Consider the following 17,288-nt stretch of genomic DNA (forward strand, 5'->3'; position numbering starts at 1 on the left):
ATTATTTCGAAATATTTTGCTTTTTAAACAAATGGATAGACTTTTAAGTCTAAAAACTAAATGATGACATACTATTACTATTAACATACTTTAATATAATTCACCAATAGTTGCATGTACAGACTCCCAATTCCTGTGCGAGATTGGCTATGGCTGCATTGATAGATCTCTTCTCTGTAATGGTGGATACGACTGCATCGACAAATCAGACGAGTCTGACTGTGGTAAGCATTATCATGTCTACATTTCAACGTATTCAAAATTACTTACATCGCTCTTGTCCTTGGTGTCTGAACCCTTGTGATATTAAAATATTTGTTGTAATATGCTTTAACTTGATTGGATAACACCTTCTCTATTTTTGTTCTAAAATGCATTATTTTTGGTCTGGAAATTAAAATAAATACAAAACATTTCGAAATGGCGTATGCTATATACCAAAATCATTCCGACGTCATAATCTAGGTATCACCAACGGGGAAAGGAAATCATTGAGTAAGGGGAGACTGAAGTTGAAAAGGTGATCTTCCAAACCAATCATCTAAATAACTTCAATTTTGGTCGGATTGTATACCTAGATGAAACTTTTCATTTTCACGCAAAAAAGAAGTAAAAGTTTGTTCAATTCTGTTGAAATTTGGCGTATATGTTTCCAATCATCATGTTTATAAATGCATAGAACGGATTACTGATAAAACATTCGACTATTTGCAAAAAATGAAAAAGATAATTAAACACACAATTTCCTTAATCAGTGTACTTCGGTTATATCTATAAAAATGAATGCTCTTTTATAAATGACCATGGGCACGACAAACCGTGACCAGCAAGCGTGACCAAATTCTCATGCATTGATCACTATAATACCGAAAGGGATAGGGACTCTGAAAAATAAATATCTTCAAATTTAAGTATTAATTGAATTGCAAAATTATTACACATTTTGCAATTCCGAATTTGTAATATGTTATCAAAAACAACATTTTGAAAGTATTTGACGATGGAAAAAAATATTCAACGACTGAAACGTTTACAATATAATCACAACGTTGAACAACATACAATTTTGCTGCACAGCAGTCTCATGCTGTTCCGCCTTTGCATTCAAATGTATAGAAAGACCACTCGCTATGTAGAAGGTCACTTCGAGACTTAATGTCTATAAACTGTTATGGGCAGCGCGGGGGTAGTCACGTGCGTATTTATAAAAACGTATTTATAGATATAACCGAAGTGCACTGCTAATAAAATAGGTTTGATAACCAGTTTAACTACCAATTTGTCAAAATTGCCTCCTAAAACAATAAAATACAAAAGAAAATGTATACATGTATTAGTATAGGAAATATGGGAAAGGTTACGAGTGATTTTAATTTTTGCGTTATCTCGTACACGTTTATCAATGAATCATAAAATGTGAACCGAATGTCCGATTTATTTTAAATAAAATGCAAATTAAAGCTAATACTTCTAAAAATATAGAAAAACATGAGAAACCCCTAAAATGACTGAAACACACCTATACCACACTTTTACAACTTCAGTCGCCCTTAACGTATCAAGGTTTTCAGCGTCCAAATAAACAGACAAAATCAATGTCATGGTACACTAACTTGAGCAGCTTTTTAGTGCAACTTTTTTCATCCGACGAGTCATCATGGCTACATATTTTTGAGCAACAATTAAACTGGTTTTTTTCTATATTTTTCTTTCTTTCTTTTTATTTTTTATTTTTTTTGCTATTTCAGTTTTAAAATGTGATGCATATATGTGATGCATATATGTGATGCATATGTTATTGTCTCGTATAAATGTGGGCAATTACATTTTGTGATAACATTGTTCTCGTCATGTATTTAATTTTCAATACAGATTTCTGTGGCTTACAGCATATCAATATCAGTATCCAATACACACACGACTTGACATCTTTACCATACTATCCCTATATCTACCCGAACGACGTACACTGTGAATGGTACATCACCAGTTCCGATACCAATTTTATCATCGTCCAGTTTTATCGCGTTCATACGCAACCTGAAAAAGACTTCGTTCGTTTAGGAACCGGTCAAAATATAACTGTTAACTCAACGGTAGCAGCATTGAGTGGTCAAAAGGGTCCTCGGATCATAACGTTTAATTCGTCCCAAATCTGGCTCACGTTTACATCGGATTGGGCGGGGAGACACTTTGGTTTTCATGTCAAATTTATTTCAAGCAATGTTTATGGTACGTGGCCGTTAACTGTAAAAAGTAACGACAAAGTTACTTTAAGAGATTAACTGTATAATAACATATATTTAAACAAATTATTCATGATTGGGTCGTCACAAGTCGGAAATAATCAACCACCAGGCGATCTTGGAGATGGAATAGCATTAATAAAAATAATATTATAATAAAGAGATAGTTAATATAGCACCCAATGCAAACAGCTTCTGGGCGCTTTACACAACAAAATAACCTATAGTAGTTCGATATCATGTATGTATTTTTTTAGAAAGAGAGGGCTTCAGATCGTAATTGAAAAGTTGAAACAGTATTAAAAATATCTATATACTCACAAATCTGTGTATGGATATGTTGATTGTGAATCTTACTTTGACAACGAGTGTAATACATTGCTCTTGTTGATGTTGTGTCCTTTGTATCTTCTAGTTCCATGCAGAGAAGAGGAATTTCTTTGTCTTTCTGGATATGGCTGTTTTGATGATAAGTCAATATTGTGTGACAATATTAAACAATGTGTCTATGGGTCAGATGAGGAAAATTGTGGTAAGTAACTGGTTAATCACCACATGTTTTCTGATAAGAATCTTTAGAAATCTAAAATCGGCATTATTCCGTATTGATGCATGCCACTATAGACGCAAAATATGATTATTTATTATATATTTTTAATGTGATCCTATTTTGATAAGTCGTTATGAGTTTTGGTAGAATGCCGAATCTCGATTTCTTCTCTCTGTTAGATGCATGTTACGCAGTGGCGTAGCGTGGGTTATCATATGGGGCGGGGGGAGGGGGGCACCGACCATAATGGGGGCGGGGGTCACTTGGTCTGATTGGAGGCACAAGCCGTTTTTCAGCAACTTTCCTATGGTACAAGGTGTCCCATAAAAAGGTTACATGTAGAAAATGAACCGCATTGTGTGATGGTACAACAAAACAATGTCATTTTTTCAGATATTATGTATTCATCCTTCTTGTAACTATTTGCTAAGTTTCAATTCTGTATCTTAAAAGCAACTTAACTTATGAGCGCAAGATGACAGGGGTGTCAAGAGTAGTTAACCATCAAAATATCGCACAACGAAAGTTGAACACAAGCACACTTTTGTTTTCAGATTTATTCTTTATTACTTTTTTATGTTTCTCTTATTTTTCATTGTTGAACTCATTGCACAAAAAACATATTGAAAACGTACATGTTGTACACTGAAAATAAATCAGTTTTAGACCTTTTTGACTCTTTGTGGTAACAAATAAAGGAAGATAGCCATTAGAGAAGAACACATGTTTGGTGAAAGCAGTTCTGCACGCTGATAATCTTTTACATTTAGGCCTTGATTGGATTTTGTTGACTTGAAATCGCTACTGTTTTTGTTTACATTTCTGACAGAACTCTTGAAACAAAAGTGAGCAAGTTTTATTCTTTGTTTATCAGAATAAAATACTGCATCTGTTATGCTATGGCTGGGCCTACTCAAGTGCCCCGTCAAATGCACGGTGGCTGTGACGGTGGTATAATGAACCTCGTGTTGCATTATGTCACGTAAAGAGTGGTCAGGAATGTCTGGAATGCGGGCTAAGTACGTAGGTTGTGAACTTGACATTCACAGGGGTAGTAGTAGAGGGTACATAGATTATGTCATGAAAAGGATATTTATATTTGTTAACGTTAACTTAGATTCTTTTCAAAAATCTACATGTAACCTTTTTTTGGGACACCCGTATTTTCTAAATTTTGCAATCGATAGGGATGGGGAGGGAGGCATTTGGCCTATGACGCTACGCCACTGATGTTACACATGCATTCTCTTGACTTATGGAACATGATTCCTGTATGCCGCATCGGATTTTTTTTCAAGAAAAAATAGCCCATTATTCTCATTGGCTAGCAGAATAGCGAGTTCTGACGTAGACTGTTTAAGTTATTCCAGATTTAATATTTACACTGATAACCTGGTGACTATAAGAAATTACCTTTTCTTTTTCAGATCTTTGTGGACCAAGCTCTGAGTTTGTCTTACAAAAAGATGAAATTATCAACTTCACCTCGCCTAACTACCCGCTCGTTTTTCCATCGGATGCAGAGTGCTTATGGTTGATCTCATCCACTTCTGAAAACATAGATATCTTCATTCAATTTGTGATATTTCAAATCCGGCAAGGGTTTAGTTGGTTAAACATAGGCATTGGAGATGAAAAAGATGTAAATACAATTCTAGAATTATCAGGAAGCATTTTACGAGCACCAAGTTCTATAATTGGAACGTCAACGTTATGGATTAATTTTAATGGGCATGATTTTATTACCGATGATGAAGTTGGATTTTGGTTGGACATGCGGGGCGTGGAGGCAAATTGTAAGTTTTGATTGTATATGCCTAATGATCTTCATTTAAATAAGATAGTACAGTATATATTGCCTTTAGCGAGTATGTGGGGAACATACGGACTGAAGTACATTGAATATCAGGCTATATACTCGGTTTTTTTTTGCTCACCATAAATGCTGACCAATACATTGTTCTACTCCTTAGGCCTTGATTTTAACTGAGCTCTATACATACTTACAATAGGAATATCAGTGAATCAATAGGAATATCAGTAATTAGAGACACATATTAACATTACCGTAATATGTAACAGAATGGTCGACTGCAGATCCGTCGGATAACGCTTTTTCAATGGGAAATGAACTTTGCTGCTTGGATGATGTCACGATGAGGTTAGCATTTATTTCAATGGTTAGGGTTAGGGTTAGGGTTTTCCAACGGATCTGCACTCGACCGGTCTCGTAAACTCTGCATACTTCGGCAGCCTCTAGCGTCTACTGGGGGCTATGCTGTATTGTATATCAAGTGTTTAAAAACCCGGACACAGAATAGTATCCTAAGAAGGATTCCCTACACCTTAAAATTGCCATTGTCAATATTGTACAGGGTACAATAACCTCCAAACAGAGAGTCAGGTCTTATAACTGAACATGCTCATATCAAGCTGTTGTTGAAAATAAAGATGAATTCCGTAGTTCTACATGTCGAGGTGTAGTCCAATTAAAAAGGCACTTACTGTGGACGTTTCGAAATCTCTCAGATTTCTTTGTCAACACAGTTGTTGTGACGACCTTCTGTTTTCAACACGTTGTTGCTCAACACTGATATTGTTGTGACGACCTTCTGTTTACAACACGTTGTACAGCAACGCAGGCGCCAGTTGGTTAGGTTGTATTGCTCCTCATCTCTGTTCATGATCATGTGACTTATGTTGGTGAGATGGGTAGAAAATTAAGCAAACGGCTTAAAAAACATAAGCAGAGGCGGTTAACGCATGAGTTCGTACAAGAGCGAACAGAAAAACTTCTCATATTAGGAATCGATAAATCGACCATCACATACCATATCATGTTCTTGAAAAAGACTACATCATTGACTAGGAGGAGGCTATGATTTTAAGCAAAGATTGAGATAAATGCAAGCGATGGATCATCGATCAGTGAAATTCAGGCAGAAAGGGACCACCATGAACAGAGACGAGGGACACTATAATCTAACTCAACGGTAGCAGCAAAGAAACCAACAGGCAACCGCGTTGCTGAGCAACAACGTGTTATAAATAACAGGTCATCACAACAACATCAGTTTTGAGAAAGAAATCTGACAGATTTCGGAACGTCAACAGTGTTACGAGTCGTACTTGACTCAAGGCCAAAATCACCTTTTACCCGAACTCACACGAATGCACAACACAAATACACTGTTTGATTAAGCTAACATAATCTAAGTCTTTAATTGAAAACTAAGTATGCTTGGTACATTATAACAACAATTACAATAAAATCACTCAATCAGTTTTATACTATAGGTACTTAACCAGCGGTCTTCTTGTTGGTGATTCTAGAGTTCTTGCAAAGTTCTGGACAACTGATGTAATATCCTTATTCACTTGTCCTGAGAAAATCACCGATGTCCATTGTACACTTGCACTTATATATCCTTGCGTATAAAATCCTCATACGAAAATTATGATGCTTTCTCCAATCTCCTTTGCGCTGCTATCTCCACAAATATATCTCCTTGAGCTGCTTTCTCCACAAATATATCTCCTTGCGCTGCTTTCTCCAAAAATGGTGTTTCTTTCACCAATCACTCTTTCTCCAGGGAACAGGTTTCTTTAACACAGCTCCGCTGTTTTTTGACAGATGCGTGGCCTTCACAAACCCAGCAAACTCCAGCAATTTGACAGAAGAACTTTTAATCCTTTGATGAGGAAGAACACTTTTTGTGTGCTCGCTGTCTTCTTCGTTGCTGTATTAAAATTAGCTCAATTATTGGCTATATAAACTGGTTAAAATGTACTTCTTTTTGAAGCACGAAGACCATCACACACATGTGGAGTTTTCAATCTCCCATGGCATTCTGTAAAGTCCCACAAAAGCCTCCAGCTTTTTATATCAGTACTCATGCATAAAATCCCATCATCTATTAATAAACCATTACCTCAATCACATTTTCACAACATTGCTGCAATTTTGGGATTTCCCAATATTAATTATACACATTCACCTTTCACATTACATCACTTCCTGGGGGGTTTTCCTGATGGTGCAATAATGAACTGGGGCTTTCCAAGTTCCAAACATAGATCTGACTTTGTTTACAATAATTTGGGGAATTCCAAAATACAAGGGGGTTTCCCATTTCATGAAATACTTTCAGCTTGTAAACAAAGTTAAATAATTAAATTAAATCAAATTACTCAGGGCACATCACACCCTCCCCTTAAAAGAAGAAAGTTCGAATGTAATGAAAACTTTCTTAAATGTTTTCTTCTTTTACATCAACTTCAACATTTATCAACTTTGAGTATTTAACTCATCATACACAGTGACTACTTGTCACACAAGTTCCCTTTTAAAAGGAACTTTTGTTTATCAAGTTTTTTTATGCAATTCTGAACAGGGCATCAGCCATTACATTGTCTTTTCCCTTAATATGTTTGATGTCCAGATTGTACTCTTGCAAGGTCAAACTCCACCTCACCAGTCTTTGGTTTTTGTTCTTCATCCTGTTGATGAAGGTGAGGGATTGTGATCTGTGAAAACAAGCACAGGGTATACTGTGGTACCCAAATACACATCAAAATGTAGCAATGCTAATAGCAATGCTAGACACTCCTTCTCAATTGTGGAGTAATTTCTCTGGTGCTTGTTGAATTTCCTTGAAAAGTAACAAATGGGGTGATCTATTTGATCTTCACCCTCTTGCATCACAACACCTCCACAGCCTATGTCACTGGCATCAACAGTCAACTTGAACTGCTTCTGAAAATCAGGTGCAGTAAGTACTGGTGAACTCATGAGTATCGATTTGACTTTGTGAAAAGCATTTTCACACTGTTCTGACCAAATGAATTTTGCATCTTTCTTCAACAAATCAGTCAAAGGACTTGCTATCTCTGAAAAGTTTGGACAGAACTTTCTATAATAGCCAACCATTCCTAGAAATCTCATGAGTGCCTTCTTGTTTACAGGTGTGGGGTATTGCTCAATTGCTTCAACTTTGGCTTTGATAGGTTTCACCTGACCTTGACCTACAACATATCCTAAGTATGTGACTGTGGCATGGCAAAACTCACTTTTTACCAGATTGACTGTCAACTGTACTTCAGACAGCTTCTCAAACAATTGATGGAGTTGTTCCATGTGTTGTTCCCAAGTTTGACTATAAACAATCAAATCATCTACATACGCTTCACATCCCTCTATGTCTGCCACAATTTGGTTCACCATTCTCTGAAATGTTGCTGGGGCGTTTTTCAACCCGAATGGCATAACTTTGTATTGGTAAAGACCAAACGGTGTACAAAAAGCAGAAATCTCTTTGGCACGGTCTGTGAGTGGAACCTGCCAGTACCCTTTCAATAGATCAAATTTGCTAACAAATTTTGCATTCCCAATTTTGTCTATGCAATCATCAATTCTTGGAATCGGGTACGAGTCTGACTTTGAATGAACATTTGCAGCTCTCATGTCTGCGACCAATCGGTATGAACCATCAGGCTTGGGAACAAGAATACATGGTGAACTCCACTCACTACTACTTGATTCTATGATATCATTGTCTAGCATATAATTAATCTCATTTTTGAGATGTTCCATTTTCAATGGAGTGACTCTGTAAGGATGCTGCTTGATTGGTTTTGTATCACCAACATCTACATCATGAAATGCAGCATTTGTTCTACTTGGCGTATCAGGAAATATATTGTCAAATTTGTGAATCAAATTTGCAATTTGACTTTGTTGATCTTGAGAAAGATGACCTAACTTTGAGTCCAAATTAGTGAGCACATCAGAATTGTTCAATTTTACATTATACTCTTTGTGCTCCAGCTCTTTATCCTGGTCAAATGTGACATCAGAATTGTCATCTTTACTCTTGTCTACATTGGCGATTTTGTCTACATCGGCATGTTTGTCTACATTATCAGCATGTTTTACTGTACACACAGGTTTTGGAATGCCACTGTCACTTCTTTCAACATACTCTTTGAGCATATTTATGTGGCATAACTGCCTGCTCTTGCGTCTACCAGGAGTCTTGATAATATAATCTACTTCGCCCACTTTTGACTCCACTTCACATGGGCCATGATATCTGGCTTGTAATGGGTGTCCTGGAATTGGAAACAGTACTAGAACTTTGTCACCTGGTTTGAACACTCTCTCTTTGGCATGTTTATCATACCATTGTTTCATTTTGGCCTGACCCTGTTTCAAGTTTTCTTTGGCAATATCAGTTACTCTGTTAAGCCTATGCTTAAAATTGGAGACATAATCCAACAAATTGATATCTGATTTCTCATTGAGCCACTTTTCTTTCAACAACCTTAAGGGCCCGCGCACTGTGTGTCCAAACACTAACTCAAAAGGACTAAATCCTAAAGTTTCCTGAACAGCTTCCCTAGCAGCAAACAACAACATGTGTACTCCCTCATCCCAGTCCCTCTGAAATTCCAAACAGTATGTCCTGATCATGTTTTTCAATGTTTGGTGGAACCTTTCTAGTGCACCTTGTGATTCTGGATGGTAAGCACTTGAGGTATACTGTTCTATACCTAATTGATACATGACCTGCTGAAATACTCCAGAAGTAAAGTTTGATCCTTGGTCTGACTGTATGGACTTGGGGAGCCCCACAAATGTGAAGAACTTGGTTAAAGCTTTCACTATTGTCACTGCTTTAATATTTCTCAAGGGTATGGCTTCAGGAAAGCGTGTTGACGCGCACATAATTGTCAGAAGGTATTGATTACCTGACTTAGTCTTTGGTAGGGGGCCTACACAATCAATAATAACCCTACTAAATGGTTCATCAAAGGCTGGAATTGGCTTTAATGGAGCAGGAGGTATTTTCTGATTTGGCTTCCCTACTACTTGGCATATGTGACATGTTTTGCAATATTCAGAAACATCTTTTCTGAGAGTGGGCCACCAGAAATGTCTCAGAATTCTTTCATGAGTTTTCTTAACACCCAAATGCCCTGCCATGGGACTATCATGTGCTATGTTAATAACTTCAGTGTGGTAGACTTTTGGTACCACAATTTGGTGCACTACCTTCCACTCTTCATCGGCAGGCACATCAGGTGGGCGCCACTTTCTCATTAGCACACCATCTTGTTTGTAAAACAGACAGAATTTTGTTCTGCTTCTTCTAGGGTCAATGCCCTTTGATTGATCTCTTTGAGTTCTGGGTCATTTTGTTGCTCCAGAATCAGCTTGTCATGACTTAATGGGTCTTTCATGGTTTCCCCAATTTGTTCATGCTCAGAGGCTGTGTCATTTTGAGGGGTATTTTTATCCCCAGGAGACGGAAGTTGATCTTCTTTCTCATTCAACTTTGACACAAATGTGTCTTCCAAATTGTAGCCTAAGTCATCAATTTGGTTGTCCTCAATTGTTTCTAATGAGGCTCTCTTACTCATTGCCCGTGTCACTGCACATGCAGGAAATATCTCCTCTTCCTCACTATTATCATCCTGTATACAGGGCTTATCTGTGACTATTGGGTCAGGAAAAACCTTCCCCCCTGCCAGATCATTTCCTAGCAACATGGACACTCCCTTGACTGGCAATTCATGTCTAACTCCTATGGTTACAGGACCAGAAACTAAGTCAGATTTCAAGTTAATTTTGTGGAGAGGTACACTAATTATTTCCATCCCAATACCCTGGATCAAAGCATTACCTGCTGAACTATCCTCATTAAAGGGCAAAGTTCCTTCCAGAATCATAGACCGTGCACAACACGTATCTCGCACAATCTTAATGGGCTTTGGACTACCATTATCACCAAGTGATACCACTCCCTCTAACACAAATGGTTCAAATTCTTCACACACCTTGTCTGTCTCACTTCCCTTTTGTGGGAATTCTTGTTTCTTGATTTGACTGACTTGTTTCTTTGACACAAGTGACACTGCACATCCTACAGTATTACTAGCAGTTTGCTGCTGTTTTTGTGCGTCTTGTCTGCCTTTTAAGAAATAACACTGGGTCATCGTATGCCCTGGTCTCTTACAATGAGTACAAGTTACTTTGGCTTTAAATTCAGTCCCAAATTTTGCTCTGTTACCTGAACTCCCTGGGGTCCCTCTACCACCAGCACTATGCTGTGAATTAGACTGAGGTTTCACTTCTTGCGTACCACCCTGATTTGCTCTAGGTTGATTATGGCTGAACCTGTTTGAATAACTTATGTTATGACTAAATCTACTCCCATTCAATTTGTGAGTTAAGCCATAGTCGTCCGCCATTGTCGCCGCCTCATTCAGCGTCTTAATTTTGCTAGCGCTTTCATCCAAATGGGTTTTAATGTCAACGTGGACACATTTCTTGAACTCTTCTATAAGAACCAATTGCTTAAGTTGGCCGAAATCATCTTTGACTTCTTTTGAACCAAGCCACCTGTCAAACATTTGTTCTTTTACTCTGGCAAATTCTACATGGGTTTGATCTGCTTGCTTTCTTGAATCTCTGAACTTTTGTCTGTATGCTTCAGGCACCAATTCATAGGCCTTAAGGACTGCCTGTTTAACTTCTTCATAATTATTACACTTCTCTATTGGTAGAGCTGAGTAAGTCTCCTGGCCTTCCCCACAAAACTACTTTGTAACAGTAGGGTCCAATGCTCTGGAGGCCATTTCAAATTTGTAGCTACCTTTTCAAAATGTTGAAAGTACTCGTCAACTTCTTTCTCTTTGAATTTAGGCACAAGCTTTACATACTTTGTAACATCAAACCCTGACTTTGACTTTGAGGAGAAACTTGATGAGTATTTGTCACCTAGTTTTGCTAACTTCTCTTGTTCAAACTCAATTTCTTTTTCTTTCAAATGTGCTTCCAGCGCCATCTTTTCATGGCGCGCTTTGTCTTCCATTGCCATTTTCTGTTTCTCCATATCTAATCTTTCTTGTCTTTCTTGTTTTCATTCTCTAACTTGATAATTTCCAGTTTTTCTTTTTGATCCATTTCCATTTTCTTTTGGTCCATTTCCATTTTCCTCAATTCTAATTGAATTTCCAACTCTTTCAACTTAAATGCTGAGTCCCCGCCAATTTCTACTTCAAGTTTCTCTTCCAAATAGGAATCATCAAAAATATCTTCCCCGACCAAAACATCTATCAAGGCATTTTTGATTATTTGCTTTCTTGTAGCTTGCTTTACTTTCAAGTCATAATGTTGGGCAAATGCCAATAAATCAGGCTTCTTCAACTCATCAAACTTCTCCCAATTTATAGTTTCAAGAAACTCTTCTGCTTTGAACTCTGCCATACTGTACTTTCACTTTCAAGACTCAGTAAATGAATGTTAACTTTTTTTACAGTGTATTTCCCCGGACGCGAGCCCCCAATTTTGTTACGAGTCGTACTTGACTCAAGGCCAAAATCACCTTTTACCCGAACTCACACGAATGCACAACACAAATACACTGTTTGATTAAGCTAACATAATCTAAGTCTTTAATTGAAAACTAAGTATGCTTGGTACATTATAACAACAATTACAATAAAATCACTCAATCAGTTTTATACTATAGGTACTTAACCAGCGGTCTTCTTGTTGGTGATTCTAGAGTTCTTGCAAAGTTCTGGACAACTGATGTAATATCCTTATTCACTTGTCCTGAGAAAATCACCGATGTCCATTGTACACTTGCACTTATATATCCTTGCGTATAAAATCCTCATACGAAAATTATGATGCTTTCTCCAATCTCCTTTGCGCTGCTATCTCCACAAATATATCTCCTTGAGCTGCTTTCTCCACAAATATATCTCCTTGCGCTGCTTTCTCCAAAAATGGTGTTTCTTTCACCAATCACTCTTTCTCCAGGGAACAGGTTTCTTTAACACAGCTCCGCTGTTTTTTGACAGATGCGTGGCCTTCACAAACCCAGCAAACTCCAGCAATTTGACAGAAGAACTTTTAATCCTTTGATGAGGAAGAACACCTTTGTGTGCTCGCTGTCTTCTTCGTTGCTGTATTAAAATTAGCTCAATTATTGGCTATATAAACTGGTTAAAATGTACTTCTTTTTTGAAGCACGAAGACCATCACACACATGTGGAGTTTTCAATCTCCCATGGCATTCTGTAAAGTCCCACAAAAGCCTCCAGCTTTTTATATCAGTACTCATGCATAAAATCCCATCATCTATTAATAAACCATTACCTCAATCACATTTTCACAACATTGCTGCAATCTTGGGATTTCCCAATATTAATTATACACATTCACCTTTCACATTACATCACTTCCTGGGGGGGGTTTTCCTGATGGTGCAATAATGAACTGGGGCTTTCAAGTTCCAAACATAGATCTGACTTTGTTTACAATAATTTGGGGAATTCCAAAATACAAGGGGTTTCCCATCTCATGAAATACTTTCAGCTTGTAAACAAAGTTAAATAATTAAATTAAATCAAATTACTCAGGGCACATCACAACAGTAAGTGTTGTTTGAATTTGACTAGAGCTATGAAAATCTCGTCATTATTGGTCGTGTCTTATATTTAATTTGCTGTCATATATCAATTCTTGATTTAAGATACCTGTAATTTAGATGAGTTTGCTTGTGACCAAACTTTTGCCACTATCTGTCTTCATGGATATCAGAAATGTGACGGGATACCTATGTGTCCTGGAGAGATTGATGAACAAAATTGCGGTAAGGGCTACTAGTATAAGCACTTATTTCATTCAATTGCATGAAAGAACGAAGCAGTATTCAAAATATCATGCGTTATAAAAACAACAACAATGTTTCAAGATAAGTTTCAATTAAATATTTAAAGATAAAATCAGTTTAATATAAGGTATTTAATGCTGCAAGTGAAGTTAACATCCTAGAGTGTAAATGCATAATGATAAAGTTCTATGTAGCATTATGTTGTAAAATACCCACACGGCCTTTCGCCTGCCATTTGATGAAAATATGCTATTTCATCATTAATATTTGGTATATATTATATTGTAATTCTGTCATTTACTTACCATTTCCCATATTTTAGGTGAATGCGGAGTTCGAAACATTTACCTTCGAACTGATGACTTCATGACCAATCTTACATCACCTGGGTATCCGTTTGGATACCGAGATGACCTCATCTGCCTCTGGACTGTCTATGGCCGTGAATCGCGGTATATTGTCATCGCCATCCTTGATTTTCAGATGGAAAGAGGTTATGATTTCCTTACCATTGGGAACGGCGAGGATTCCACGTCAAGGGCCTCAATTGTAGCAAAGCTTACTGGTGACATTAAGCTTCGGACAATATCGTCATCGCGTTTATCAATGTGGCTACAGGTTGCTGCTGATCGGACAGGCACTGGAAAAGGTTTTAATATTGAGATATCTTTGGCCAAAAATATTTTAGGTATGTTATTTTAAAAATATTTAGAAGTGAAAAAATGTTGCATAACCCAGCAGCAGGCGGCGACAACTCTCTAGTCCCTTTAATTCCGAACATGTAGTTTACGTAGTCCGAATTCTGAAAAAATGGTTCGCTAGTCCGAATATCGGGTTCTCTAGTCCGAGGGCTCGCTAGTCTGAATAATAAAATAAGGTTCTCTAGTCTGAATAAAGAATAAGGCTCGCTAACCATAACCCTAACCCTAACCCTAGCCCTAATCCTAAACACTAACCCTAACCCTAACCCTAACCCTAACCCTTATTCTATATTCGGACTAGAGAACCTTCGGATTAGCGACCCTTCCAACGACAGAACCTTCGGACTAGCGACTCTTCGGACTAGAGAGAAGTCACGGCATCAGTCACTCTAACTAATACATAGCCAATTTACAAATTCAACGCATACGCAACAGACCGATTTTCATAATGTTACTGATGATAAATGAAGGCGTTTTCTTTTCTATACTTAAGCAATCTGTCAAGAGGATGACTTCAACTGCGGCGAGGGATTCTGTGCGGATGAAAGCGCTGAATGTGATGGTTTTAATGATTGTCTTAATCAAGCTGACGAATTAGAATGTGGTAAAGTGATGGAAGTTGAACAATGCTCTTTATTATTTTTTAATTGCTTTTAATTATTCAAGCATTATAAAATCATGTACTATGCACTATATACTATTTAATATAATACCATACAATAATTGTAAATATGAATACAAAACATGCGGTTTTATCTTGAAATACAACATATGCATAACATCCCGTGTTCAAGTTGTCAGTTATATTCGCTCAGAAATGTCCAATGACAAAATTGGCCAAATCACAGTTCGGGAGAGAAAACATTTAATTCTTTCCAATGATAGCTTACTCATTGTAGCGAATGCTTTTCTTTTGGATTGGATAATATACATGAACTCAACAATCATGACAATGACGATTCGGCCAGCTCTAAATACTGTCAAATGTTTGTGTTCATTATTTAGCATCCGTCTACTGCCCTGGTTCGTACTTGTGTGAGAAAGCTGAAAACGTCAAGTTAAGATCATGTGTCTTAATGCAACAAGTATGTGATGGAAACGTTGACTGCCCAGCTGGCGATGACGAGATAGAATGTGGTAAGCCATATAAGCACGCATCAACGATGTTCTTGAAATGTGTTGCCCACATCTGCGTTATTATGTTTTTATTTCATGTTTCATTTCACCAAGTAATGTTCCTACCTTTTTTGAAATATTATGTTTATCATATCTTATAATGTAAATTAGCCGACTTCTGAGCCTTGACAATGAAACTTGTAACTTGACACCTGAAATATAGTCCCGAGATGTCGTTAAAGGTTATGCATCATTATGATAGTCATGTTCCTGTAAGGGTCAACATTATCTCAAGAGATACCCGATTCCAGAATAAATAGCTCTTCTTTTTTGGAATTTAAAATGGAATTTAAAAACAATTTCTTGTAGAAAACATAGCTAGATCCTAATCTTTTAGTTGGAACTCAGTAAGTGACAATAAGCTTGAAAATACAATTTAAAAAATACGGTCGAAAAGCATTTTAAGGTTTTCTTATGTGGTGTGATAATCAAGCCTATAAAGACTTGTAAAAAGTCTAATATCAGCACTTAAACTTTTACCAAACACGTTATTTATCTGTCCTACTTTTGTTGATTAAAATGAACATAAAATAGTCAGATTAGGAGTATAAATATCTTGCGTATTCTCAAAGAGTCTGAATGCATTGACTTGTGCCTATATATTCTTTGAATTTTCATTGTGACTGCAATAAGAAAACACGCAAATGCTTGTTTTTGGCTCTTACAAAAAGGTCCCAAATATTGAAATTAGGCTTTCATTGCCAGTTAGTCCCAACTTAAGGATTAGGATTGACTATATTTCATTTGGTAAAAGAGGGTAATATGGTTTTAATTCCCTATAATACATACAACAATAAGTGCTGTACTATTTTTGGAATCAGGAGTAACTCGACCGAACCCTATGGTAATGGACCGAAATGTTATGAATATCTATTATGTTGTATTAATATAGACAGAAAGCGATGTCCATCACAATGCTCTTGTGCCTATGTTAAATCACATGATGACGTCACAGGGCTGCAAATCACATGTCCTGGTAATCTGAATACAGTCATTGGAAATGTTCCGGCTATAACACAGTCTCTGTAAGTATAATACCGAAAACCAACAAAATAGAAATATGCCCAAATGTCAGCCACCTAGTAGTTTGAAATTGTAATATAAACACGTTGCTCAAATCTTATTTATCAGGTTTTTGTTTACAAGAACTTTGAAGAACTTACAGGTGTCAATTTAAGCAGCATAGTTTGTTCAAGACATCCTTCAAACAGACGTCAATTTATTGTGCTTACATGGTTTAGTTGGTATTTCAGAGGTTTAAAAAATAATTGGCAGACTAGAATACTGCACATAATAGATATGCGGATAATGTAAAAGGGTTTCTAAGGTGTGCCTGTCTTGGGCCACAGTTGTCAGCAAAAATATGTCAAATGTACAGAGGCTGTTTGGTTGGCATTGTGCACCACTATCAATCACCAAATTTATTTATATTACTTATTTATTCTCCATTGTATCAAATTAGCAAGATAAACGGTCAAATAAAATGAAAAAGATAAATCGGAGTTAAAGAACTTCTGAGTTTTCTCTTTTCTCTATTTGGGTTTTTCTCTATATGAACATTTAAATTAACGAAATAGCCGAAAACAGGCCAAGAAATCTTTCGTAATAACTTTTTCAAAACACAAAATTGCGTGTTCTTTTGTCAACAGCGAGCTCAATGGAGGAAATATAAAGTCGTTGGAACCAGGAACATTTAAAGGGTTGGGTCGACTGAAATCACTGTAAGTTGGATCAAATTTTTAAACAACACTGTTTACGCCGGTCACTCTAACAACTTCTGTTTAAAGTTTAAACAACCTTGGGTTGTTTAAACTTTAAACATCAATTGTTTAAAATTTTAAACAATTTTTAAACAACAGTTTTTAAACATCTGGGTTGTTTAACTTTAGTTGTTTGAATGTACACCGTTGTTTAAAGTATTTTAAAC

General features: G+C 36.8%; 1 protein-coding gene across 1 annotated transcript; it reads left to right on the forward strand.

Annotated features, from left to right (window-relative positions):
* Window positions 1–1,850: 1,850 nt before the first annotated feature.
* On the forward strand, window positions 1,851–15,690 carry LOC140140664 (CUB and sushi domain-containing protein 3-like). The gene is made up of 8 exons (XM_072162422.1): window positions 1,851–1,902; window positions 2,662–2,778; window positions 4,224–4,592; window positions 13,344–13,463; window positions 13,807–14,172; window positions 14,679–14,789; window positions 15,191–15,322; window positions 15,671–15,690. The coding sequence occupies exons 1-8, from the start codon at window positions 1,851–1,853 to the stop codon at window positions 15,688–15,690; spliced, it is 1,287 nt and encodes a 428-aa protein (XP_072018523.1).
* The last annotated feature ends 1,598 nt before the right edge of the window (window positions 15,691–17,288 follow it).

Source organism: Amphiura filiformis, chromosome 19 (assembly GCF_039555335.1).
Source record: "Amphiura filiformis chromosome 19, Afil_fr2py, whole genome shotgun sequence".
In the NCBI taxonomy this organism is placed as follows: domain Eukaryota; kingdom Metazoa; phylum Echinodermata; class Ophiuroidea; order Amphilepidida; family Amphiuridae; genus Amphiura; species Amphiura filiformis.

Excerpts from the sequence above, each read along its gene's own strand:
- LOC140140664 (XM_072162422.1), top strand. The coding sequence starts at position 1,851 with ATGTATTTAATTTTCAATACAGATTTCTGTGGCTTACAGCATATCAAT. Across the intron at positions 2,779-4,223 it reads GTCAGATGAGGAAAATTGTG|ATCTTTGTGGACCAAGCTCT; the intron begins GTAAGTAACTGG and ends TTTCTTTTTCAG. Across the intron at positions 4,593-13,343 it reads GCGGGGCGTGGAGGCAAATT|ATACCTGTAATTTAGATGAG; the intron begins GTAAGTTTTGAT and ends TCTTGATTTAAG.